General features: G+C 34.8%; 1 protein-coding gene across 1 annotated transcript; it reads right to left on the bottom strand.

Moving 5' to 3' along the window:
• Positions 1-868: 868 nt before the first annotated feature.
• blw (ATP synthase subunit alpha blw, mitochondrial) lies at positions 869-13,657 on the bottom strand. The gene is made up of 8 exons (XM_068362047.1): positions 13,501-13,657; positions 5,355-5,460; positions 5,034-5,162; positions 4,694-4,889; positions 2,739-3,031; positions 1,933-2,417; positions 1,663-1,807; positions 869-1,489 (listed from the first exon to the last, which is right to left on the bottom strand). The coding sequence occupies exons 1-8, from the start codon at positions 13,564-13,566 to the stop codon at positions 1,257-1,259; spliced, it is 1,653 nt and encodes a 550-aa protein (XP_068218148.1). The 5' UTR covers positions 13,567-13,657; the 3' UTR covers positions 869-1,256.
• Positions 13,658-27,845: the final 14,188 nt, after the last annotated feature.

Raw genomic sequence — 27,845 nt, 5'->3', positions numbered from 1 at the left:
TTTTAAAGATATTTATGTTGGCAAAACAGTATTTTAAAATTCTTAGGCAAATTGGGGTACATAGGAGTAATTTCTCCCTCTTAAAGGAATCCACGAGTCTGGGTCAAGGAAATGAGATCAACCCTTAGCCTGAACTAATAAGCTTGGTTCACTCTTACTGATGCACTCTTAGTTTGATTTTATTTTCTTAGTAAGTCTAAAGTGCACAGTAATATGGGGTCAATTATTGACAATTATTAGACCAGATACCTAACCACTTTGAAATGTTATATAGTGTTTAGGTAGAGTGGGAAGCTCCAGAATCGGAAAACTCAACCAAGCACTAGAAACTATCACGCTTGGCCTTTTAAATCCGTTGCTGGGGAAAAAAAGGAAAACCTGCACATCATAAGGGTAATCTAAAGGGCAGTGATGCCCTCTACACATCTGACAATTGGCACTACAGCAAACATGATGCATGATACTGGAATCACAAACAATCCACTGTATAAGAAACAAAACATAAATGAGAACCATTCGAAGATTCAAAACAACGATCTGGTTGAGAGACGCTTTACAGTACCACAGCCAAATTGCTAAAGAATCCTACAGTTGTGACCCAGGACCTCAATTATTGTAATCTATTGTAAGTTGGCCGTACTAGCTGTTGCTAGACTCTGTAGGATGAAAGTTTGTACCACGTAGGAAGAAAATTTAATTTAGGTTTTAATTGTTAAGCACCAGAAGTCTGGGCCTTCAGCAGTATGCTAATTTTTAATGAATTGTTGGAGACAATTTAAGAAAACAACAATTCAGTACTGTCCCTGTTAAACGTTGTTAATTATTAACAAGTTCTAAGATTTGCTATGGGTTTAATGAAAAATATAAAAAAAATGGGTCCTTTTATTTAAGAGAACCTACAACTTTTTCACATTTTTTCAAGGAATTCCCTACCCATGCTATGCTTTGGTAAATTATAATTTTTGGAGGATTTAAAAAAAAAAAAATATTTACAATATGGCTGCCTCCATATAGCATTTATATTCTATGGAAATGTAAACAATACACAGGCAGTGCTTTCCTCAAACATGTTGACATTAGCTTTTAGTTATATACAACAGAGCAACCAAATTGAATACAGTCAAATAACAAACATCCCTTCAAATAGTTAAAATTAAATTAACATTAATAGTGCTTGAAAAATTTGCCACATTCAGTCATTTGGATACTCTGCCAAAATCTCAGCTTACTTTAAAAACCTTCTCTTAGAAAAATATTTATGCCTGGAAGGTAGCCAAGAAATCTGCGACAATCTTTTTAAGCTTAGCATCAGTGTCTGGGGAAATCTGTCCTTCTGAAGCAATGGTTGTGAGGATATCCTGGTGACTGGTCTTGATCATTGCCATGAATTCCTGTTCAAACTTGGTAATCTTTGATGGGTCCAACTTGTCAAGGTGACCACGTACACCACAGTAGATGACAGCTACTTGCTCTTCAATAGCCATGGGAACTGGGAAAAAAAGCCATTTTATTACTAGATAATCCTTATATACTTCTGTAGCTAGTGCTCGCCTAATAAAGACCACACTTTTTATGACCTACTGAAAACACCATATATACAGCAAAATGAAAGATTCATACAAAAGGAGAATATCGAAATATTTTTGAAAGACTACCACTCACCATATTGTCCCTGTTTCAACAATTCTGTAAGACGAACACCACGGTTCAACAACTGCTGGGTGGAGGCATCAAGATCAGAACCAAACTGGGCAAAAGCAGCCACCTCACGATACTGGGCAAGTTCAAGCTTCATGGAGCCAGCCACCTGCAAAAATAATCAAATCTCAGAAATTTATGTCATTTCATAGTCTGTCTTTGTCAGACTACAAATATCTGATAACCTTCCAGGAGACCATAAATTATAAAACAAAATTTTGACAACCTTCTCACCTGCTTCATTGCCTTTGTCTGGGCAGCAGAACCTACTCTGGATACAGACAGACCGACATTAATGGCAGGGCGGATACCCTTGTAGAACAACTCAGTCTCCAAGAAGATCTGTCCGTCAGTGATGGAAATGACATTGGTGGGAATATAAGCTGACACATCACCAGCCTGGGTTTCAATGACAGGTAAAGCAGTAAGGGAACCACCACCATTGGCGTCGCTCATCTTGGCAGCACGTTCAAGCAGACGTGAGTGAAGGTAGAACACATCACCCGGATAGGCTTCACGACCTGGAGGACGACGCAGCAGCAGAGACATCTGACGGTAGGCAACAGCCTGCTTGGACAAATCATCAAAGATGATGAGGGCGTGCTTGCCATTGTCACGGAAGTACTCTCCCATGGCGCAGCCAGAGTATGGGGCCAAGTACTGCAGAGGAGCAGCATCAGATGCAGTAGCAGATACGACAATGGTGTACTTCATGGCATCTGAAAGAAAATTTTAAGTTTAAAGAATCAAACTACTGTACTGATCTGGTGTATTAACTACGGTCACCTGTCTTTCCCCTCGTATGCTCATGAAATTATCAGTCCATAGAATTTTGAATTGAATGTTAATTGACTTATCTATTAAGAGAGTATATTATACATTAACTACTGTTAACAATATAATTACCAATACTGCCCCTTATGATGATTCAGATTTATAAAAGCCAAAGGTTGAATGAATCAAGGTCTGCTTGTAATAATTCTTAAACTTTGAGTTGTCAGCAAGATGACACTCCACATTAATAGAAGTTATATACTAACCAGTATCAGTAAGCCTCTTCACAATCTGGGCAACAGTAGATCTCTTCTGTCCAATAGCAACGTAAATACAATACAGCTTTTTCTTTTCATCGGCAGCATCATTAAATCTCTTCTGGTTGATGATGGTATCAATTGCAATGGCAGTTTTGCCAGTCTGACGATCACCAATGATCAACTCACGCTGACCACGTCCAATAGGCACAAGAGAGTCCACAGCCTTAATGCCGGTCTGCATAGGTTCCCTCACAGAGATACGGGGAATGATACCGGGAGCCTTAACACCCACACGAGCCCTACAAACAAGATGACAACCATGATTAATAAATCACTATTCCAGAAGAACACAATACTTGGTTAACTTTTTGAGTACATATTGACAAACTGAATTTGAAGTTATGTGGATCCCTATTATGTAATAATTTCATCACCATTGTTACAAATGATACAAGATATACAGTATTTTAAGAATTCAGTATACTGTAATAAGTGATTTAAGGTTCCTTTTCAATCTGCTCCAGACTAATTAGTGTTAAATTGATGACGCCCCAAACCTTCAAGACAAACAGTACACAAATAGGCATAAAGACCTTGTATAAATTTAAGCTGAAAAAAGTTGTTCCAATTAAAGTAACTTAGGACAACCAAGGTGAACTACCGTATATCTCTGCGTTGGAGTGGTAAAAAATGTGCAAAATTTAATGAATTTAGGTCACATCTGTTGTATAAAATGACTGGTGAATTACAAGTTCAGTGAATAGGATTAGATTTTGCTATATCCTTAGTAATACAAAAAATTAAATAAAGGTGACATTTTAATCCTAAGCACGCAGCCTAAAACGGTAGGATAGTTTTATTTGTTTTATTGCCAATCATAATGAACAAACAAACGCATTTACACTTTTATCGGTTAGTTTTTCCAAATAAAGATACCTTACCAGTTACAGTACTGGTTATGTAATGATACTAATTTTACTTTATCCTTGGAAATTCAAATTAATGAAACTAGGGATTTTGTATCATGTTTTTCCCAATGATACCGCCTCAACCGGAAAACGTCGTTTTGTTCAAGTTTCATCACTGAACATATCTAGCAAACAGATTTTTTCCAACTTCAGCTCCAAGTCAGTTTAATTTCAAATAACTTGTACCCATATCAGTTGTGAATCCATCACCAAAAAGAAAATACAAGGCTAATATTAACATAAAATTTACCCAAGTAGCCAGAAATTGAACTATTGTGTTGCCGCTAGAATGTTCTAGGTAACACAGGATTGGAAAAAAGTGAGGATAATTTGAATAGAGGATGACTTGAATCATGCTGGACTTCTCTTGAAAATAAATATGCTAATCCAAACTTTATTACTGCTGTCATTAACGGTACCATTAAATTTATCGAAAGGTTACAGAAAGGGAAAGATTAAGGTTTCTTAGAAAGAAACCAGAACAGTTTATGAAACGTTAGATGGCTTTCCGTTATTTATGAAGCCAATTCGTTGCCATTTTGTAGTTGCATGTAAAATTGCTTCTGTTGCAGATCTTCAAGTGTAGGCCCTATATAATTTTTTAATGTCGATTCTTAATTTTAATCTTGCAGCTCATCATGGTAATATATCAGATAGCACTAAACTAGGAATACACAGTTTCAAACTTTGCCCAGTGAACAAGTAGACACTAGGTAGCTAAGCTAGATCTTGTAGCACTGTTTATTGCAAGAGCCATGCCACACTTTCCGCACTAATGACATTACCACTCATTCCTATCACACAATATGATCTGGTAACAATGTTTACCCAATACACCCTTAGATTAGGAATTACAGTACAGTACGTCTAGGGATGTACAAGATACGGAACGAGTGTTACCGACTGTTCCCTCCCTTTTAATTGGTCAGTTACAATGCTGTTTAAAGCAACATTAATGCAACTATCTTTACTCAAGTAATTTGAGCTACCAACCTGTTAGCAGATGGGAGAGGGCCCTTGCCATCAATAGCGTTTCCCAGAGCATCAACGACACGACCAAGGATGCCCTCACCAACAGGGACATCTACGATAGCACCAGTACGCTTTACGATATCACCTTCACGAATAAGCTTGTCGTTACCAAACACTACAACACCAACATTATCAGGCTCCAAGTTCAAAGCCATACCTGTTGAGAAAATGCATGTGGTGATTATTATAGCAAAGAAAGGTGTTTTAAATGTGGACACACTAGTTATCAAATTTGCATTATCCTCATGCCAAGTATTTCACAAGTCACTAGATGCATGAAAAATTTCATTGAAGGTTATACCCTTCAGGCCAGATGAAAATTCCACCATCTCTTCTGCCTGGATGTTCTTCAAGCCATAAACACGAGCAATACCATCACCAATGCTCAGGACACGTCCAGTTTCCTCCAAATCTACCTTGGGAGCAGCACCTGGGGAAAAAAATTATATTTATGTGAACTATTGAGATTTTAATAAGAAAACTATTAATTTTTCCATTAACTAAGAAATGATCCTACTGTATCAGTTTTAACATTTCACAATTCATGCCTCAGTCTGACAAAATTTGTGGTTGAACATTTTCATTCAAATATCCAAATCTAATTTTATTAAAGCTAACCTACCCAAAATGCGCTCCTCCAAGATGGTGGAGACCTCGGCTGAACGTGAAACATTGCTCGTAGAGAATTTCTTGGCAACTAATGCTGCACCAGGAAGAACTTTGGAGACCTGAAAATATATTTAGAATTATTAATCTTGATATTTGATTCAATTTAGAGGATTCTCTTTTACTTAATTTTGAATCTTAAGGCCTGCCACTTGGGTCTAGGGGTCCACCCAGTGCTCGAGTGTAATGGGGGGGTGATTCAGTTATACTATTAAGTACAAATTAAGAGGTTGGAAAACAAGGCAGAAAATGGACGCAGGAATGGAGATAATGAAGAATATCAAGTGTGTGCTGCTAGGGGCCAAAGGGACACTCAAGCAAAGCCTACTTAGCAACAATGAGTTGCATTAATGGCACTATCCCTATATAGAGAGGAATGTTAGCAAATTTTACAATTATTGGCACTGCTGCACAAGACTGGATTATGGCTGAAATGATAGCACAAATTTTCTTCAATTATTGTACTGTAAATGGTCGTTCCAAACTTTCTTCGTTTTAGTACAGTACATAGTTGTAATACAATTCAATACTAATTATTTTGACTAAAAAGATTCGTGCATTTTCCAAATTTACAGCACCAAAATATAGCCCTCTGTGCTCGTTTTCCTAAAAGAATCATTTATTTTCGAGATCTTTGGATGTGCTTGTCTCAGTAGAAACTCCAGGGTGCTGCTACTGGTATTCGAATCCAATTTACAATTTTATCAGGGCTATTATAATTTAGTTCTGAAGCTTATTTTATCGAGACACCCCCCCCCCCTCCATTGAACTGCGCACTATACATATGTTAAGTTTTGTACAAATGTCTTACAAGGACAGACAACATTAAACTCTTAAGAAAAGACATGAGAACTGCTACATGCCATCAATGTACAGTATTAGGTTTTAAATAAAATTAAGACACTAGCAAATATACAGTACAGTATTAGATTTTTTTTTTTAAACTTTAAACCCTGTTAATAAAGTATGCTTAATACAAAAATCATGATAAAACCTATCAAATTTACAGTAACATTTGAACAATCCCAGCCCATTAGTAACACCTGCCAGGTCATCAGCAACCGTTGCTTGGCCCTTCATAGTCCTAGCTTGGGTGGAGAGAGGGCTTGGGCAATGATTCATATATGGTCAGTCTCTAGGTCACTGTTCTACTCGTTGGGAAATATCACTGTCCCTTGCCTCTGCGATTATTTATAGTTTACCCAGTATATTTTCACCACCATAAACCCACAGTTTTACCAATGGGTTGTCCATGTTGTCGGCGGATATATTAGGGTATGTCTCACTTCCTTTGCGATGAAAATGTAATTTACATAAAAAAATGGAAGTTTTCTTGTAGGAAAATCACTTTTATTAGAAAATTTTGTCTTAACGGGACCTATAACAAAACCAGATGGTCTATAATGTTGAAATGTAGGTAAGAATGCCCAACTGAATTTGTCTTATTTAATTGTATCATGGGTATGGTTTTATATTAGTTTTGGCTTATTTTGTAGTATGATTTTTGTTCAATTTATCTGCAGCACTTTCACAGTACAAAGCACAGGAAACCTTCTTTCATACATAATCATTGGGTCTTCCAAGAGCGCTAGATTGTCCTAATGTATTATAATTGCTGTTCACAAACACACACCTTTGGTATTTCAATTAGTCTATAAAAGTAGAATGCAATGGGGGTGCACTAGACCACAGGATTAATTGGATATTATCAGGCCCATGGCAGTTATGCATCTCCTGATTACAAGTAAGGTGGTGATAAAAGGCCTAACAAATATTGTTCAAAGTTTTTTAAGTGGTGTAGCATCCTGGAGATAGTGTGTAACGACCCAGTAAACAATTTTAGTAAGGATGAATCACTATTGTATGGTATATGTTTTTAATTTTAAGCTGCCCTGAAATGCCAGTTTCTTATTGCAGTCCCCAAAACATTCAATATTTTGAAAGAAGTTACTCATTTACAAAAAGTCAGAATAATTTGAAACCCAAAAAAGATAAATAAATTTTCAGCTTTGAAAACACCGTCATACTTAGTGAAAACTTCCTCAGCGGGCAAAACTTTTGCTATCCGTACCCGAAAGGACCTTGATCTATTCTACAGTAGTACAGGGCTCAGTGCCCCTGAGTGATTTCAAAATATGTGCTAAATACTCCATTGTTTTCAGTTTCTGTAACCATTTTTTCTAACCTCATTAGTTTTTTCACATTTAAATTTTTGAATTTACACTCACAATTTTTTCTTTTTTTCAAATTGCATTATTTTACTTTTAACACTGCCATTTCCACTATTGTTAGTAATATCATTACTATTATCAAATTTACCATTTTTACTTTTACTGATATTAATATCATTATTATTTTTTTTTTCTCCTTTTTTATTACTACTATTTTTGTTAATATTATTTTTATTATTCCTATTTCTGTATTGTAATTACAACAATTATTTCCTTGTTTATATTTTTTACAACTATTTCCAGTTTTCATCGTAACGAAATATTTTCATTTTTTGTATTTCTAAGCATATTGTTACTAAACTATTAATTACTAATTTTAACTGTGGTTACGTCTCATGAACACAAATCCTGTATATCACATTGATCCTGATGAAAACTTTATTTGATTTTGTGAACACATCTGATCTGTTTTCCTGTAAATATTACACTACTGACACATTTAATGATTCTCTCCCTAATCATATGCAGCAATGCCTTTCATTAATAAGTTTTAATATTCGAAGTTTCAAGAAAAACCATGACGAATTTATTGGCTACTTAAATAACTGCAACCATGAATTTGATATCATTGTATTGACCGAAACATGGGCTAAGGAAGAAACTCACTGCATGAATTATCTTCCTAGGTATAATGCGTGTCACAATTATCGGGAAGGTCGGAGGGGCGGCGGTGTGAGCATTTTCGTTAAAGACTCTATTGATTTTCAACCTCTTGATGACTTTTTCAACATTTCTAATGATAATTTTGAAAGTGTCGGTGTAACGGTTTCTATACCAAACTCGCCTCATAAAACAGTAATCTTAGGTATCTACAGACGTCCAGGAGGTAACGGAAATATGTTTTTCGACTCGTTAGAGGAGGTGCTAAGAAATCCAGGTATCTCCCCTATGAATACAATTGTCACTGGGGACTTAAACATCTGCTTAATGAGGGAAGGGGAGAGCGAGACCACCCGCAGACTGATTAACACAATGCGATCTTTTGACTTTCGCCCGTCAATAACTAGACCAACAAGAGTCGGCTCGAATGACTCGCTGTCTTGTATCGACCATATTTGGGCAAATAATAATCTTGTTGGTAATAGTGGGATATTCTTAGCAGATATCACAGATCATTTCCCAATTTTCTGTAGTCTATTAATGCCTATATTAAACAACGTAGACAACAAAATAAAAATTCAATTCAGAGATATGAGCGAAGTGAATGACAGGAAATTCACGGAACTCCTGAGGGGGAAAGACTGGACCGAACATGGTCAAGCCTCATTAGATCCTCACCTGGGGGCGGCCTCTTTTACGGATGAAATAGACAGCTTTTTCAATGAATGCTTTCCTTTAAAAACAAAATATGTAAGTGTTAAAAGATTGGTGAATAAGTGGCTCTCCAAAGGGCTACTGAAATCAATTAACATTAAACAATTTATATCGAAGAATGAAATTGGGTGCTTATAGTGCCCAACGCTATAGAAACTATTGTAATATGTTGCTTACATTAATTCGCGTGGCAAAGAAAAAATATTTTGATAGTACTTTTGATCAACTCCGAAATGATGCTAAAAAATCCTGGGATCTCATAAATTCGTCCCTTAGGCCTGGAAAGAAAAACCGCACTTCGCTAAGAAAACTCATTGGTCGTAACGGCGAAACTATTACTGACAGCCAACAGATTGCAAATGCTTTTAATCTTCATTTCTCTACAATTGGCATTACTCTCCGAGATGCCCTGCCTCAAAATAATCAGTTAGATTTTCATTCCTATTTGCCTCCTTCAAATCAGCACTCTATTTATTTGACCCCATCTTCTCCACTTGAAGTAATCAACATTATAAAAAAACTAAAGAACAAAAAAGCAAATATTCATTCTCCCCCTACTAAACTATATAAGAATAATGCTAGTTTACTTGCCTTTCCTATATCCTTATTGTTCAACCGTTGTATTGCCTCTGGCATTTATCCTGACATTTTAAAAATAGCATGCGTTACTGTGCTACATAAGTCTGGTGATAAATCGGATGTCAATAACTATAGACCAATAAGTTGCCTTCCCTTATTGAATAAAATTTTTGAAAAATTATTGTACAATCGACTCTACTCTTTCTTTACTAGATGTAATATCTTTTCTTCCTGTCAGTATGGCTTTCTGCGTGGCGTTAGTACAAGTGATGCTGTAAATGACCTTCTTGAAAATATCTACAATGCGATGAATAAAAATGAATACCTTGGTGCGGTCTTTTTAGATTTGAGTAAAGCCTTTGACACAGTGTCTCATGATGTGCTGCTTAAAAAGCTCGAACATTATGGAATACGTGGAAATGCATTACTCTTACTAAAATCCTACTTAACGAGTCGTAAACAATTTGTGACCCTCGATGGCCATCTCTCAGAGGTTATGGATGTCAAAATAGGTGTTCCCCAGGGATCAGTCCTAGGACCGTTATTTTTCCTCGCCTATATCAATGATCTACCTCGATCAGTAGGTAGGTTAAGCTCCATACTCTTTGCCGATGACACTACGCTTCACTTTAGACATAAAAATATCTACTCCCTCTGTGATACACTAACCAATGATTTAACTCATGTAAAAAACTGGCTACTAGCAAATAAGTTAACCTTAAATGAAAGAAAGACATACTTCATAATCTTTTCTCTACGAAGAGTTCCTGATAACATAAGGGTTTCTATAGGAAATCACACTCTGGATCAGAAGTCCAGTGGTAAATTTTTAGGGATAATTCTTGATAATAAACTAACTTTCTGTGAGCATGTAAATATGACAGTTAATAAAATTGCCAAAGTAATGGGTATCATATATAGATTAAAAGAGTATTTCCCCTTATATATTATAAAACAATTGTATCACTTGTTAGTATCTCCTCACCTAAATTACTGCAATACGGCGTGGGGGAGTAGTAGTAGAAATGTCTTGCAACCATTAATTGTAATTCAAAAAAGAGTGGTAAGAATCATAAGCTCCAGTGATTACTTAGCTCATACATCGCCACTTTTCCGGTCTCTCTCGATATTGAAGCTGGAAGACAATTATAAGCTCTCCTTAATGAATATGATGTTCCAAACACTTATTTTGAACAAATTTCCAGATTTAAGACGAAAAATAATTCAGGAACAATCAGTTCATCCATATGGAACAAGAAATTCAAACTTAACTCTCCCTTTCATACGTATTAATAGATGCGAGCAATCGTATCTATACCAAGGTATTAAACTTTGGAATACTCTGCCCGCTTATCTAAAGGCACTGCTTAGCGTTCGGTCTTTTAAGAAATCATATACAAATCTCCTGTTATCTGGGTATTAAGCTTTATTAATAAATATTTATACTTGCCTACCTAACCACAGCGCAAGTATGTTTCATTGTTTAGAATATTTTTTTATTTGTAAAACTAGTTCTTTTACTGAGTTTTTTGCTTAATATCTACAATTTTTTCAATGTATATACCATTAGCTTTCATATACCATCTTTCCTTATCATATAAATATGCATTTCCATTTGTTTTTAGGCTAAGATTCTCATTTATATGTATCTATTTGTATACATATGATTATGTATATGTATGCGTACATTTTGTATATCTATATCCATATTTACTTTATTTTTTATTTTACTTAATTGATGATATTATTTTGTTGTATTATTGCCCGAAGAGCTCTGCTCCACATGGGCTTGGACTGAGTCTTTTTTTCTTTTTGTAAATCTTTGAATGTAAATATTTTTTGTCCAATAAACATTATTATTATTATTATTATTATTATTATTATTATTATTATTATTTTACCTATTATTAAACTACTGCAATGTGGAATGTTTTCCAACACCACCTGAAATACTAAGGTGACAAATTATGAACTGCATCAGGTAGAGCACTTTCAATGATTTACTTCTTGCCCAGTCTAGTGTATCAAATCAAGTATAGGCAAAAGACAGAGGGTACTTATAACCAAGATAGCCCTTAACTGTTAAATGAGGGAGGGGGGGATTGTGGATATATATGGAATTGGGATACACAACCCAGTCAGAGGTACTACGAGGCAATTCAGGCTCCCAGGTAGCATGTTGTGTGGGAGGGAGGGGGGGGGGGGGACATCAAAATTCCTCTACAAAGTGAAAGTTGATAGGTTGGACTGCAAGATGAAGGAACTAGACCACCATAGAGGAACGGGTTACTTGCACCGACAAAACTGTCCTGTCCAGATATGAATAAAACCTTAAATTCACAATTGGATAGATACATTTTATATGTACTATGTGAGAAATTAAGTAGTATCATAACACCAGTTAACAATAATAATGTATTTACAGATAGAATGGAATCAACAGTAATTTTATTGCTTTATATAAAAATAAATTATATTTATACACATTGCTAACAGATGATGTCTTAATACTTTTAACTAGATAAAATAGGTAATACTGTACTACTTTTAAACATTTAATTTTGTCATTCACAATACAAAAACCATACTGTGCTTAAATCTATCAGAAATAATGGATTAACCAGTCATTGCTGGTGTATAATGTCAGTCACAAATTTTTCGTAGGTCCAATGAGAAGAATCGGGGTGTATGTATGACGGCAGTGTAAGGGGGTAGCTGGGGGGGGGGGGGGTGTTAGTCCCTCCGTTAGATAGGTAAGGACACGGCTTGAAGGTTAAGTTATGGGGGGAAAGTTTAGGTTAGTTGTTCATTTTTAATGCATGCGGGAGGAACTGGCCACTGATATACAAAGGCTCCAAGAATGGGGTCTCGTAACATGGTCATGATAGAATTGCATTTTAGGGGTGTGCATATGATAGCGGCCAACCGTATGTATTATTATGGCTAACTTAGAATACCGCAGTGTAAGGGAGGGTCGCAAGGGGCGTTAGTCCCCATGTTAGGTAAGTAGGTAAGGACACGGCTTGTGGGTTAGGTTAGGGAGGAAAGTTTAGGTTAGTTGATGCCCATTTTTAATCCACACGGGAGGAACTGGCCACTGATATACAAAAGCCCTGCATTTTATATTTATGAATTGAGGGTAAGAAATACCGACTCACAATATAACCATCATCACACCTTTGACTACCTCAAGGTTTAATAACGAAATTTACAAAGTACTGGATGTTAAGCTAGGTTTAGGCTACCCTACCATACTTATAGGCTTTGGAGTAATTCAAGCATTCATATTAGTTATAAAGGTGTGGAAACTTACCAAAGCACCTGCTGGTATTGTATTCAACCACCCCAGCCATAATCTTTTAAAAGGATTACACAAATAACGTTATTTAATGTTGGCAACCGGTATATTTCTTTGTTTGCTTACTGATTCAGGCTACACCTCTGACTAATAGTAATTTTCAAGATTTAATGAGACTGCGACTACCGAACCGGTAGGTATCGGAAGCTACCGGTAGATTTCACTAGTTGGGTTACCGGCTGAGGTTGTTCCTCAGCATCCAACTGCTTAAACTTAATTTCAACTTGGTGACATAACATCATATGTATAACAGAAGGTAAGATGGGATGAATATGAATTTATGAAAAAAAAGGTATAACCGGGACCGACATAGTATAAGACGGTCACCGAAATTGAAATGGCTTAAAAGTACTTAAATCCGATTAAGCAGTCTTTTAATTATATGATATGCATATAACAATGCACAAATATTGCGCGATTCATATTTATTCAATACAATTAACCACCCAAGAGCCACAATGTACTATCAACTTAAGAAAATGGTCGGTGCAATCAGCTGATCGGCCAACACAGAACCGGCCACTGTAGTCTATGTTGATTTTAAAATTTTGCTTTACATCTCTCCACACATTTTAGAAACGACCACAACAACGCTAACACACAGCAATATCACCACTCACCTGTACACTACTTCTTGGAAGTTGCCTAGCCAAAGAGGCGGCAAGTCGTACGGATATTTGCGCCATCCTTATTCTCTGTGAACACCCCGGCAACTCAACAAGATGGAAGAATCGGCTGCTCTCCCGATAGAATTTGGCAGTCGCAGGCCGGCACCTGGGAACCCAACCCCAAAATGGTTTTGTGGAATTTCGTAATATTATATCCTAATTTGGCTAAATTTTAGCGATTTATATATTTTAAATACGTATGTTTATGTATTTTAGTTTAATTAGTAATTATTTGTTCATAAATTTTACGGAAATTACAAAAACGATTTTAGAGCAGCGAAATCAATGCGGTACTCTTCTTTACGATGATAGAGTTTATTTCGCGGGATAAATTACATTGATCAAATTTGAATGATACAAAAATTAAAAAATATATTAATTATAAAAGATAATTAAAAACTATAAAACATCTATGTCAGCACAAACTTTTAAAAATACCGTCTGAAGCAGACACAAACGGGGACGTTATGAACAACTCCGATACACATGATGGTAGTTGGGTAATATTCTCTGCGGCCCGCAGCGGCCGGTTTAGAATCGAGACAAACAGACTAAGCAGAGCATTATGATGGCCGTGTTGCTTAGGGCTTCGATGTCTGGTGTCTTATGTAATCAATCTAATTCGTTTATTTTTCTTTATTATACCCTAAGATGGTTGTTATTTGTTTTAATTCGAAGCACTATGCAGGTAAGCGTATAACAAATCGGTAAATGGTTTTATGGTATCCGTTGAAAGTTTGATAATAGGTGTGTAGGCTAATCTGCAGGTGTGACCTATATATATATATATATATATATATATATATATATATATATATATATATATATATATATATATATAATATATATATATATATATATATATATATATATATATATATATATATAAAATATATATATATATATATATATATATATATATATATATATATATATATAAATATATATATATATATAAAATAATATATATATATATATATATATATATATATATATATATATATATATATATATATATATATATATCTATATATATCTATATATATATATATATATATATATATATATATATCTATATATATCTATATATATATATATATATATATATATATATATATATCTATATATATTTATATATATATATATATATATATATATATATATATATCTATATATATATATATATATATATATATATATATATATATCTATATATATATATATATATATATATATATATATATATATATCTATATATATATATATATATATATATATATATATATATATATATATATATATCTATATATATATATATATATATATATATATATATATATATATATATATCTATATATATATATATATATATATATATATATATATCTATATATATATATATATATATATATATATATATATATATATATATATATATATCTATATATATATATATATATATATATATATATATATATATATATATATATATATATATATATATATATATATATATATATATATATATATATATATATATATATATATATTGTGAGTATGCCAATTATAGTATCTTTTCAACATAAAAGGTTAACATTCTCTATCCTGAAAATTTTAGCAGTATAAGTTTCTTAATTATTATCTATAAATCGATTGCTCATCAGTAAGACGAAAGACTTATTTTGATGCTTTTTAATAAATTACGAGAATAAAATTAGTAGTATTCTTTTTGCAGCAATTGCAGTTATTAGTATTTTTAACAAAGTTACCAATGTAATTATCCAAATTTAACCGTGTTTAATCATGGGTTGGAATTATTTTCATGTACAAAATGCAAGTTGATTTGTCATGAAAAATGTGGGTAAGTTATTTCAAGCCAATACGTACCGGATATTAATTGATTCTGTTGTATCATCATTGTTAGTTATAGTAATGAATGCAGATGATATGACAACTATGCATATCATAATTGACTAATTTTACTCGGCATGTCTATTTTGAAATTAAGAACGTCAAACCAGATTATGATTGTATTTACTAAAGTTCTCATAACTAACTCGTTATTACTAAATTAAACTAGATAAAAATATGAGTAGATATACTAGTTTGACAAAGAAATATGATTGTTCGATTTGGTTAGGATGCTTTATTTAATGCCACCCTAATACTTCTGTGCATTCTTGGCTAATTTTTTATCCTCAAATACATTTTATTTATTTATTTTTAGTTAAAAAATTGTCTATTTAGTCATCGTTGAAGCAGGACTCTGTTTTCCAAATTGATAATGATTTCATCACGTAGTATATTATTGTATAAAGCCCATTATTTAGTGTAAGATGTTTCTCCCACTTGTAACAATGAAAACAACCTGTGGGATTGGGGAAGCCAACTCATTTAGACTTTCCATTTCCCAGCCTGAGCCAGAGATCAGCCTTGCACCAATGGCAACGTTAGAAGTATGTTATGTCCTTAGGGTTGGATTATTAATTGGCCTCCCAGGCTCGAACACAGGACTGTGGCCAAAAATTGTAACTCCATCTTCATCATCTCTAAATAGAGTTAATTTTAGCCGGAATTTTTGGGGTTTTTATTTAATCGACTAATATGTATGTCGCCGTCATCTGATATGGTAATACTTGATTTGTACCTTATCTATTTATTCACGATAGCCATGTACTGACACATGATGTATTAGCAGCCTGTCCCGGATTTGACAAACTCATGTAAGATTTATGTAAAATCTCAAGCAGACTGGAATGGCTTTTTGAGTGATATTTTGGACTTCAATTGGCCACAATTGTATAATAGTATTGAGCCTGTTGTTCATTTGAGTGATAATCTAGTTGACATAATTGCTAGGCGTATCCCTTCTCGTGTGATAAGGTACCGAGGGAAGGAAAAAACCTTGTACAATGCTGATTGTAGACGTGCCTATTTGGAGAAGCAGGAGGCTTATCGTTTTTGGAAGGGCAACCTATTAGATTTGACTTGGAATAACTGTTACTCTGCTTAGAGTTTGTGCTTAGGGAGTTTATGCTTCAGCTGAAAAGAAATACAATTTAACCATAAAAGAAACCCTTTCTGGTACGACCCAGGAGCGTAAGTGGTGGGTTACCCTTAAATCTGCACTCTCTGGTGTAGACGGACAGTTCTTCCTTTACTTAAACCAGATGGTTCTGTCACTCACTGTCCAAAGGAAAAGGCAACCCCTTTGGCTGATGTGTTTGGTAGTAAGCTGAGTAATGAGAAACTTGATCTTCCTCATTCCTGTTTTCCTGAGGCTAAACTAAGTAGTTTAGTTCTTCTAATATCGGGAAATTAAAGCTCTCTTGATGGAACTTGGATGATTATGGTGTTGACCCAAATGGCATTTTTTTTTTATAAAGACCAGATTTCTTAGCTCCAAAGTCATTTGTTATTTTGCACAAGTTAACAAGAAGAGGTTCTTTAAGCACTAGTTGTAGAATTGGTATTGTTACTCGATTATGTAAATGCATTTGTGGTAGCTCAAGTCAGCTGATTATTGCCAAATTTCCATAACTCGCCTATTATCTAAAGTTTTTGAGTGTCTTCTGGCAAAACGTCTAGATAGGTTTGCTGAAGGTAATCATCTTCCCTAGTTTGCAATTTGGCTTTCGTAAAGGCTCTAGAGCATATGATGCCCTTCATACAGTCTCCAATGCGGTATAAATATCCCTTGATTGTGGTCAGGAAGTTCTTATGGTTGGCTTTGATTTTAGTGCTGCCTTTGACCGTGCTAACCACGATGCTCTTGTTTTCAAACTCAAACAGTTGGGAGTAGGTGGGTCTTTTCTTAACATCGTTATTGAATTTGTAAGTAATAGATCGCAAAGAGATATTTTTGATGGGCACCATAGTGAGTATAGGAATGTGTTATCTGGTGTTCCTCAGGGTAGTGTTCTTGGCCCATTACTTTTCATACTAAATATACATGATACATGGTTTGGTCTAAAAAACTAGCTTGTTGTGTATGCAGATGGTGCTACTCTTTGCATCAATTCCGTCTCCTGAATGCAAATCTGGGGTTACTGAATTCCTTAATAGAGATTTAGCTAGTATTAGTGCATGGTGAAAATTATGGGGCATGAAGTTGAATCCTAACAAAACTCAAAGTATGATTATAAATAGGTCGAGGACATTGGTTCCTCAACTTCTGGATCTCAGCAATGATAATTCTTTCACCCTGAACGGCTCTTTTAAAATTTTAGGTATGATTCTCGACAGCAAATTTACTTTTGAGAAACACATTAGGTCTGCGTCTTCAATTACACACAAGAATTGGGTTATTGAGAAAGTCTTGCGAGGTCTTTGGTGATCATTCTATTCTTAAGTGTTTTAATTATTTAATTCTACCTTGTTTCAAGTATTGTTCACTATGGTTTTCAGCAGCTGAATCTCATCCTAATTTGTTGGACAGGAACATACGGTCTATTATTTTTCTTATTCCTGATCCAGATATTAATCTCTAGCACCATCATTCAATTAGTTTGTTATGCATGTTGCATAAGATTTTTCATAATTCTAGCCATCCCTTATATTCAGATCTTCCAACAGTACCATCCTGTTCGTAACACAAGGTATGCAGTTCATTCTAATAGTCATGCCTTTTCCATCATAAGGCTCAATACTACACTGTATTCTAGAAGTTTTATTTCAGCTGTGACCAAGTTGTGGAATGATCTTCCTAATCGGGTAGTTGAATCAGTAGAGCTTCAGAAGTTCAAAGTTGGAGCAAATGTTTTTATGTTGACCAGGCTGACATGAGTCTTTTAATTGTTTATATATGACATATCTGTTTTTGGCATTGTTAATAGTTTATATAGGACATATCTGTTTTGACGCTGTTACTGTTTTTAGAATGATTTATTGTTAATTTATTCTCATCATTTATTTATTTCCTTTCCTCACTGGGCTATTTTTCCCTGTTGGAGCCCTTGGTCTTGTAGCATCCTGCTTTTCCAACTAGGGTTGTAGTTTGGCTAGTAATAATAATGATAATAATAATAATAATAGAAGATGAAGAAAGGCTACGTTGGATGGAACACTAGTGATGTCATGAATAGGAGATATGAAGGGAATAATTTGATTGATATACCTGAAGCTGAGGAAGACCTTGATGTGCCCATGAATGAATTCAGTGTATTTGAAGTCGAAGGAAAGCCCCGGCATATGATGGAATAACTGCTGAGATGATTTTGGCCGGAAATGAAGTGGCTCCCATGATACTAGATTATTTTGTAGAATGTGGCATGCAAAGGCAAAACATGATGAATGGGAGCTAGGAATGTTGTTGAAAATGGCAAAAAAAAAAGGGAGATCTGACTGATTGTAATAATTACAGAGGCATCGCACTTACGTTAGTTGTCATGAAAATAGATAGGATGCTTATTCTGAAGAGACTAGAGAGAAAGATTTATGAATAGCTGAGAGATGAACAATCAGGATTTCGAGAAGGTAGAAGTTTTACTGACTAAATTTTTATTTTAAAACAGGTTCAACTGCAAAGCATGGAGTATAGAAATCCACTTTTGATGGCAAGTGTGGACTATGAAAAAGCCTTTGATTGTGTGCACTGGCCAATGTTGTGGAGAGTGCTGCGTTATTATGGCGTTCCTCTTAGGTAATTTTGATTAAGTCTGTTCATGAGGATAGCATGGGCAAAGTTAAGGTTAATGAAGTCCTATCAAATGAATTTTTAGTGAACAGTGGAGTACTCTATGGGAATGTGTTGTCACCTATGTTGTTTATCCTCCTCATGGATTTTGTAATGCATAGAACAGTTGGTGATGACGGAGAAGGATTGGACTGGTTTGGTAACAGGAAATTAGCAGACATAGAGTATGCTGATGACGCTGTCCTTATTAGCAAAATGCCACAGGACTTGCAAAGCTTGCTTACCAGAATGCATGAAATAATACAGGATGTTGGGCTCAAGATATATCAAAGAAAGAGAGGTGATGAGAATGGAATATGCAATGGAAGATCAAATATCATTGGAAGGAGAAAGGATTAATGAGGTGGAATCATTTAAATGTTTAGGAACTGATCTCTAATACATGGTCTGTAGAATTTGAGTTGAATGAATAATTAAAAAAAAGCAATTCAGACAAAGGTTAGGTTAAGTAAAATTTGCAAATCAAATCGTCTGACATTGCATATGATAATCAGACTATATATCAGTTTAGTGAGATCGGTGTTACTGTATGGATACAAGTTGTCGTATGACAATGAAACAATATCCAATGGATTTTGTAGATTTGAGAATAAAGCACTCGGAAGAATATTGGGTGTTAAATGGCAAGACAGGATTAGAAATGAAACTATAAGAGAGGACTCAAGTGCCATATGTGGATGAGATTATGTCGAGCGGTAGATGGTTTGTGCATGCTCTTCGCACTCCCCATGGTCGAGGACTATGATGCGTGAAGTAGGAGATGATGTATGGAGAAGTATTGATTTAAAAGCTCAAGATAGAGACGACTGACAAAATCTAACCAAGGCCCTTTGTGTCAATAGGCATAAGAGGAGATTATGATGATGATGAATATATAAAATATTTATAAAGATCATATTAGGCCGAATATAAGGAAAGCTAGACTTCAATCAACCAAGAGTGCAGGCAGGCTTTAGAAGCCACTATTGTATTTAAAGACTGTGGGAAAGCTTTTGATTCTGTCAAAACTTCAGCAGTAGTGTAATGAAAACCCTTCAAAGACAAGGAATAGAAGAACCTTATGTTATAACACTTGAAGTAAGTGGGGAGTACAACAATCTTGAAACTACATGAAGATAGTGAGAAAAGTCTGATCGAGAAAGGAGTTAGACAGGGAGACCCCATCTCTCCTAAATTATGAACAGTGTGCCTAGAATTTTTGAAGAATTTAGATTAAGAAGTTGTAAGAATTCATATTAATGTTGAATACTTCAACAGCTTAAGATTTGGGAATGACAGCTCGGTTTAGTGAATCATTGGAGGAATTGCAAAAGATGATAGATTTTAATATAGAATGCAGAAATGTAGGGCTGAAAATAAATATGAAAATGCTGAGAGACAACAAATAAGGGTGATGTAGGAACCTTTGGAGATTCTTGATGAACATACGTACTTAAGACAGACAGTAAATGTTTCCCCAGGACATTAGGCCGAAATTAAAAGAAGGATAAGCTTGGGACAGAGTGCTTTTGATGAACAAAATGCGACTGAAAAGTAAAATGCCACTTTAACTAAAAAGAAAACTGTTTAATCAGATGGTTCTACCAGTAATAATAACTTATGCATCGAAAACTTAGTCTTTCTAAAACCTTAGAACATAAGCTAGTTACAAGTCAAGGAGCTATGGAGAGATTAATGATGGGAATAATACTAGAGACAGAAAAGGAGCAATGTAGATACGAGAGCAAAGTAGAGCATATTTTAACCTGTAAGAAAGAGAAATGGACATATGCAGGGCATATGTTGAGTATGGCAGATAATAGATGGACATTAAGAACAACAGAATGGGTCCCTAGAGATTACAAAAGAAGCAGGGTAGGAAGAGAAGACAATGGATTGCCAAGCTAAGAAAATTTTCGTGTATAGCCTTTTACAGAGGAAATAATGCCTAAAAACTGGGAGGAGAGAGTAATGGTATCTATATTTAAGCAGAAAGGTGATGTCATGGATTTTGGTAACTATAGGGGAATTAAACTAACAGAACATGGTTTGAAAGTTTTGGAGAGGGTACTAGATGAGAGATTGTGAAAATTAGGAAACAGCCGTATGGATTCATAAGGGGGAGATCCACTGTGGATGTCATCTTTATAGTAAGGCAGCTACAGGAAAAGAGGTTAGAGGAAAACCTGGAGCTCTTCTGTGTTTTTATTGATCTAGAGAAGGTTTATGATAGATTACTTAGAGAAGTGATGTTTTGGTGCTTGAGGAAGAAGAAAGTCCCGGAGAAGTTGGTTAGAATGGTAGATATTATGTACAAAAGAACAAGACAAAAGTAGTAACAGCTGTTGGGGAGTAAAAGAAACTCAATTTAGTGTTAGATTGCCCCAGAAGTCAATCTTAACCCCATTTTTATTTGTGCTGGTCGTGGATGTGTGAAGTGAAGAGGTCAGAAACGGTGAGTTGTGGAAGTTGCTATATGCAGATGATTTGGTGCTTACTGCTGAAGATGATGAAGACTTGCAGATAGTGGATGTAGAGTGACAAGAGACTGGAACAGGGTGGCTTGATAATAAATGTGGATAAGACTGAAACTATGGTGAGCAGTAGGGAAGGTAGGGACAGGATAGCTATGCATGAAAGTAGAGGCTCATTTGTAAAACAGGTGGAAACACTTTACATACTTGGGATCTAGTATAAGTCGGGAAGGAGGATGTGAGGCTGAAAGTTGAGAATAGGATAAAAGAATCTTGGGAGAAGTGGAGGGAGGTAGCAGGAGTGGTATGTGATAAGAAATGCTAATCAACCTAAAAGTCAAGATCTATATCACTGAAATAAGACCAGTGTTAATGTTTGGATCGGAAACGTGTGCTCCAAGACGAAAAGAATAAGCAAAGCTTGAGAGAATGGAGATGATAATGCTGAGGTTTATTATGGGAATAGCACTGCTTGTTAGCTATAAAAATGATGAAATAAGAATGGCATATGTAAAAATTACAGAGGTGATAAGTGTGTCACGACTGAGATGGTGTGGGCATATGATGAGGATGGATGGTGGGGAAGAAATGAGAAGGTCTTGGGAGGAATATAATGGGGTGAGAAGATTGAGAGGCAGGCAGAAATTAGGTGAAGGATGATATGGAGAGAAGAGGTTTGTTGGGAGCGGATGCCTTTAATAGAAGGCACTGGAGAAGGCGCATCAAGCAACCGACAATAGTTATTGCTGATGATGATAAATAATATATATATATATATATATATATATATATATATATATATATATATATATATGTGTGTGTGTGTATATATATATATATATATATATATATATATATATATATATATATATATATATATATATATATATATATATATATATATTCCTTATTGATGATTGTATGTCCGTTGAAGTCACTAATAAGACGAAAGTACTAATCCCCTTAATTATTTTCAACTTTTTCTTTCGTACTTTTAAACACGCACCTATATCTGTCTCTGGTTACGGCTCATTTTTTCATTTGCTGACATACACACCGAATAGTCTGGCCTATTCTTTTCACATTCTCCTATGTCCTCATACACATGACAACACTGAGATTACCAAACAATTATTCTTCATTCAGGTGGTTAACTACTGCACTGTTATTGTTCAGTGGCTAATTTCTTCTTGGTAACGGTAAAGGAAGCAACTCTTCTGGAAGGACACTTCAAAATCAAACCATTATTTTCTAGTCTTGGGTAGTGCCATAGCCTCTGTACCATTTTTTTTCTGGGGGTAGAGTTCTTTTGCTTGAGGGTTCACTCGGGCACACTATTCTATCTTATTTCTTTTCCTATTGTTACTGTGAAGTATTTATAATTTATATATGAAAGATCGATTATAATGTTGATTATAATGTTACTGTTCTTAGGATATTTTGTTTTGTTGTTCGTTACTTCTCTTGTAGTTTATTTGTTTCCTTGTTTCCTATCCATACTGAGCTGTTTTTCCCTGCTCGAACCCATATATTTATACAGTAGCATCCTGCTTTTCCAATTAGGGTTGTAGCTTAGCTAATAATAATAGTAATAATAATTATAATAATAATAGTATGTGTTTATATATAACTGTACACTGCATGGTATAAGGAACTGGGCTGTAAGATATTTCATATTAAAACACGTTTACTAGCTAACGGAGTGAACCGTGTGAAATGTAAGATGTTAAATTATTTATTGACAGATTTAGTTTCATAAGAAAGTAACAGCATGACCTTAAATTGTTTTACTTCTATATTTACAGGAGACGTTTGTTCCCGTCCGGTTACGTGAATGGGCCGGCTACTGAGCTGCCAGCCAGTTCTGCTGCAGTCACATGACGTCTAGTATTCATAAGGTAAGCCAGAAGAATTGGCAACCATCTCTCTCTCTCTCTCTCTCTCTCTCTCTCTCTCTCTCTCTCTCTCTCTCTCTCTCTCTCTCTCTCTATATATATATATATATATATATATATATATATATATATATATATATATATATATATATTTATCATCGACCGTTACTAGTCCAATGCAAAATAAAGGCCTTAGATGTTCTTCCACTTGCTTGCTTCTGTTTATGGTCTTTCTATGCCAGTTCACACCCGCAAACTTTCATAGTTCGTCAATCCATCGTCTTCTCTTCCTTCGCTTCTTTATATATATGTATATGTATATATATATATATATATATATATATATATATATATATATATATATATATATATATATATATATATATATATATATATATATATATATATATGATATATCATTTTCTGAGAGGGGATACCTTAACGAGGTGAAAGGGTTTGTGTATTACCATGATCAACAAAGCTGTATTATTCAGGGTCACCCATACTAGGTTGGTTTGTTGTGAGCGACCAATCGAAAATCTCCCACCATCACCAATCTGCTCTGGCCAGCATGGTGATGAAAACTGGCCAAACCCCAGACATGAATTGACATTCCTGAGGCCTTTGTCCTGCAGAGTACTAGAAATGGCTGCATTTGCTATTGTAGTTGTATACATACATATAAACAATTTAGTTGGATAGTACATATTTCGTTAGTGATATATGCGTGATCTATGTCATATAAGATACGAAAAAGATAAATAAATGGAGTATCTTCCGCCAATGGCATATATGAAAAGACAGAGTAACGACTTGGAATGAAATGAGAGAAAGGAAAAATTTCTCATCATTAAACAAAGCATCACTTTGTGCGCTACCAGTTTATATCCAGGGGATTGGCAAATAGAGTTTTAACTGGCGTTTAACCTGGAATTAGGGAGAGCAGTAAGCTTTGCGGTATTTTCGTGCAACAAGATCCATTTGTATTCGGGACAGTGCTCTCTCTCTCTCTCTCTCTCTCTCTCTCTCTCTCTCTCTCTCTCTCTCTCTCTCTCTCTCTCTCTCTCTCTCTAATGTTAAATGAGGCATGTGGATAACTATATCGGTATTGTGTTATATGAAACTTTAGATGCCGATATTCGTAAAACCAAAATAACAAATAAATTCCCTTATTTTTTTTGCTGAGAGAGAGAGAGAGAGAGAGAGAGAGAGAGAGAGAGAGAGAGAGAGAGAGAGAGAGAGAGAGAGAGAGAGAGTTCTAGTCCGCTTGTGTTCAACGCACTGTTAAACCTCAAAATATGGTATTTTTTCCACTGAAAAATGAACGTCTTCAAAACAACCCGACATTAAGTTGTAAACACGATCTAATTAGTGTTTCAACGAGAGGTAAAGGCTTTGGGTTTCCGTGAGCACGGAGCATGTTTACAGGCAAAAGCTGCAAAATTAAACGGTGTTTACGATGGAAAATAAATGTCAGTTGTGGCAGGGAAACCTGACCACTTGCTTCGCCCTGAGCTTTCCTCTTGTTCAAGGGGACTCGGCGGCTCCACGTGTCCAGGCGTTGCCTTAACAACAGTTAACATTGAAAGAACAACAGCAGTATTATTATATTTGATTATATCTTTTGATACAGTGAAGGTGAACGCTACTTAACTACCAAATGTGTTATTTACTGGCTACCTTTCGTTTGGTTCGTGTTTAATTTCTGTGATCTGTGTGTCTGGTCTTTTCATGATTAGTTTTTATTGTAAGAGGTGGTAGTAATCATTAAGTATATTTTATGACCGATAATTTGGACTGTCGCTTATATATTCTGATTTATTCCATAGTATACAAACGTTTAGAGAGAATAAACTGTTTTTACAAGGTTAGCCTTCATATTTGTAAATTGTGTATTGCTAGAACAAAAATACAGACTCCACAACTAATTTGATTAACTGATTTATATCTATAAAATATTATAATATTGAACTACGTGCGCGATGTTATCTTCCAATTAGATATGTTTACTACTACTAGAGTCAATAATGTGTTTGATAGCCAGCTCTTAGACTTCAGATAACTTTAGACTTTTATCTCCGAGCTGAAATCAGACTCCCAGAGTCGTATTTTAGTGGATTGAGTTTGTCAGTATAAATGCTCTATTATTTGCCTTCTGGATTTTACTTACATTAAGTAGTCCTCTGTGAAGGAAAAATAAGGGTATACAACCAATGAGGTACGAGCAAATTACACGTGGAAACGATAGTTCCATAGTTAGCTATAGGTAATTTTTGGATAACTTTTATTCCTAGAAAAATTATTACATTAAATTGACATTTAGAAGAATCTAAAATTGACAGAACTAATTTTCTGCTTTTCTGTTAAGACGTTCCTGCTTCCTTTATTCTATTCTGCAGTTAAATTTCTTTTTTATCTTTAATTCATAGTGTGACGTCTGGGTTTTTCCATATTTTCACTTTAGGACGGAATTATTTTAAAAGCCCACCCCTCGGCTATAAAGTCCGAAAAGCCTCAACTCGGGGCTACAACGTCTTAATTAATAAATCCAATCCAATGTGTCAAATAAGATGAAAGTAAGGGTTGGAAGGAAAATATTTAAGTTACCCATTAAAGTAAAATAATCGTTTTCTTTAACAGAGAGTTTGCGTCCGTTTTTTTTGATGTCCAATCTCTAGGATTCGTGTTTAAGTGAAGTATTAAAAAGAGAGGCTATGGAAAAGAACGATATTAATTGTCATCTTCGTGATAATTTTATGTTATGTGCATTGTGATCTGGATTGACCGAGTGTGTCAACTTCAGGCCTCTGTATCTTTTTATATTTTAGATACATAAGACTTGCAAATTTTACTCGAGATTACTCCGGGGCGTTATGGAGGCCATGACTGTATTTTTGAGTGCTTGTATATTTTCCATACAATTTCTTGGTGTTTTGATGATCTTATTTTGATTTGCATGCTAATTTTATGGGGTATGGGTATTGGACAGGCAATATTCTCTCTCTCTCTCTCTCTCTCTCTCTCTCTCTCTCTCTCTCTCTCTCTCTCTCTCTCTCTCTCTCTCTCTCTCTTTTACAGCGATCTTCAACAAATATTTATGAGGTTCTCTCGTCAAATTCAAGTGGAAGGACTTGAAATTGAGCTCACGGAATTTATAATTCACACAAGCAAACACTTCTCTTTACGTATGCGTGTGTTTTTGCGGTGCATATATTATTATTATTATTATTATTATTATTATTATTATTATTATTATTATTATTATTATTATTAGTACTTGCTAAGCTACAACCCTAGTTGGAAAAGCAGGATGCTATAAGCCCAGGGGCTTATACTCCAATAAAATATTTAATACTTACTATTTTTCTTTCATTTGAGAAATAGTTTTCTCCGATTCCATTTTCATAATGCTTTGATAAAGTAAAAGGAAGGGAGGGGGAATTTGCTATCGCCTAACAGTAATTTGTGATGCAATTTCTCCTACATAGTGATATGGCTAAACATGAAAGTAATAGGTAATGGTATTCTATTGGACAGTTTGTAGTATTGTAACGATCATGTTAATTTTTTTCTAAAATTATTTCGCTGCAAATTTTAGGTATTCCTGTTACTTATTGAGCAGTTCAATTTTTTCTCTATTGCCATTTAACACCGTTCTACGAAATTGAAAATTCCGGGAAAACTAAATTTGAAGAAAAAAACACGCATCTAAACTTATTGTTCTCATTAAAAATGTGATCATAACTGAAGTAATGCGAGACAAAATATAGGTTTTTGTTTATGTCAATATAGTTTAAATTCACTTTTCAATTTCGGTAAAAGTGTATTAAGAGTGTTCCCTCGCGGAAAGTGTTAGACCACCTGGAGGACGAACTGAATATATTTTTCCTCCCTGTTCTTTTAGCCGTAGCACTTACGTCTGCAAACAGGTGAGAGAAAAGAGCTTTGGTGGTTCCCATGTTTTCTTTGAGTGAGGAAGACTCCTATTGTATGTTTGTCTTTGTTTTATGTCTTACAAATGACTAAACTTTCATGTCTAGATGGCGTTGTTATTAATGGAACATTTTCTTAGCGTGAATATTAAATAAATTGTTTCTACTTTCAAATGAGAAAAATGAATGGTTGGCCGTGACTCTGTCTTCGTACGAACTTTCGCTAATTTCCGTGTAGATGGCGTTACTTGTAGTTAAGAGAGATGCAATTGCAATATTTGGGACATCTTGAGATATGGAGAAATGTTATCTGATCATTTGG

This window comes from Palaemon carinicauda, chromosome 38, assembly GCF_036898095.1.
Source record: "Palaemon carinicauda isolate YSFRI2023 chromosome 38, ASM3689809v2, whole genome shotgun sequence".
In the NCBI taxonomy this organism is placed as follows: domain Eukaryota; kingdom Metazoa; phylum Arthropoda; class Malacostraca; order Decapoda; family Palaemonidae; genus Palaemon; species Palaemon carinicauda.
Note: the sequence above shows the minus strand (reverse complement) of the source record. Positions and strands in the feature narration are given on the sequence as shown.

Excerpts from the sequence above, each read along its gene's own strand:
- blw (XM_068362047.1), bottom strand. The coding sequence starts at position 13,566 with ATGGCGCAAATATCCGTACGACTTGCCGCCTCTTTGGCTAGGCAACTT. Across the intron at positions 5,163-5,354 it reads CTTGGAGGAGCGCATTTTGG|GTGCTGCTCCCAAGGTAGAT; the intron begins GTAGGTTAGCTT and ends TTTTTTCCCCAG. Across the intron at positions 1,808-1,932 it reads AGACAAAGGCAATGAAGCAG|GTGGCTGGCTCCATGAAGCT; the intron begins GTGAGAAGGTTG and ends TTATTTTTGCAG.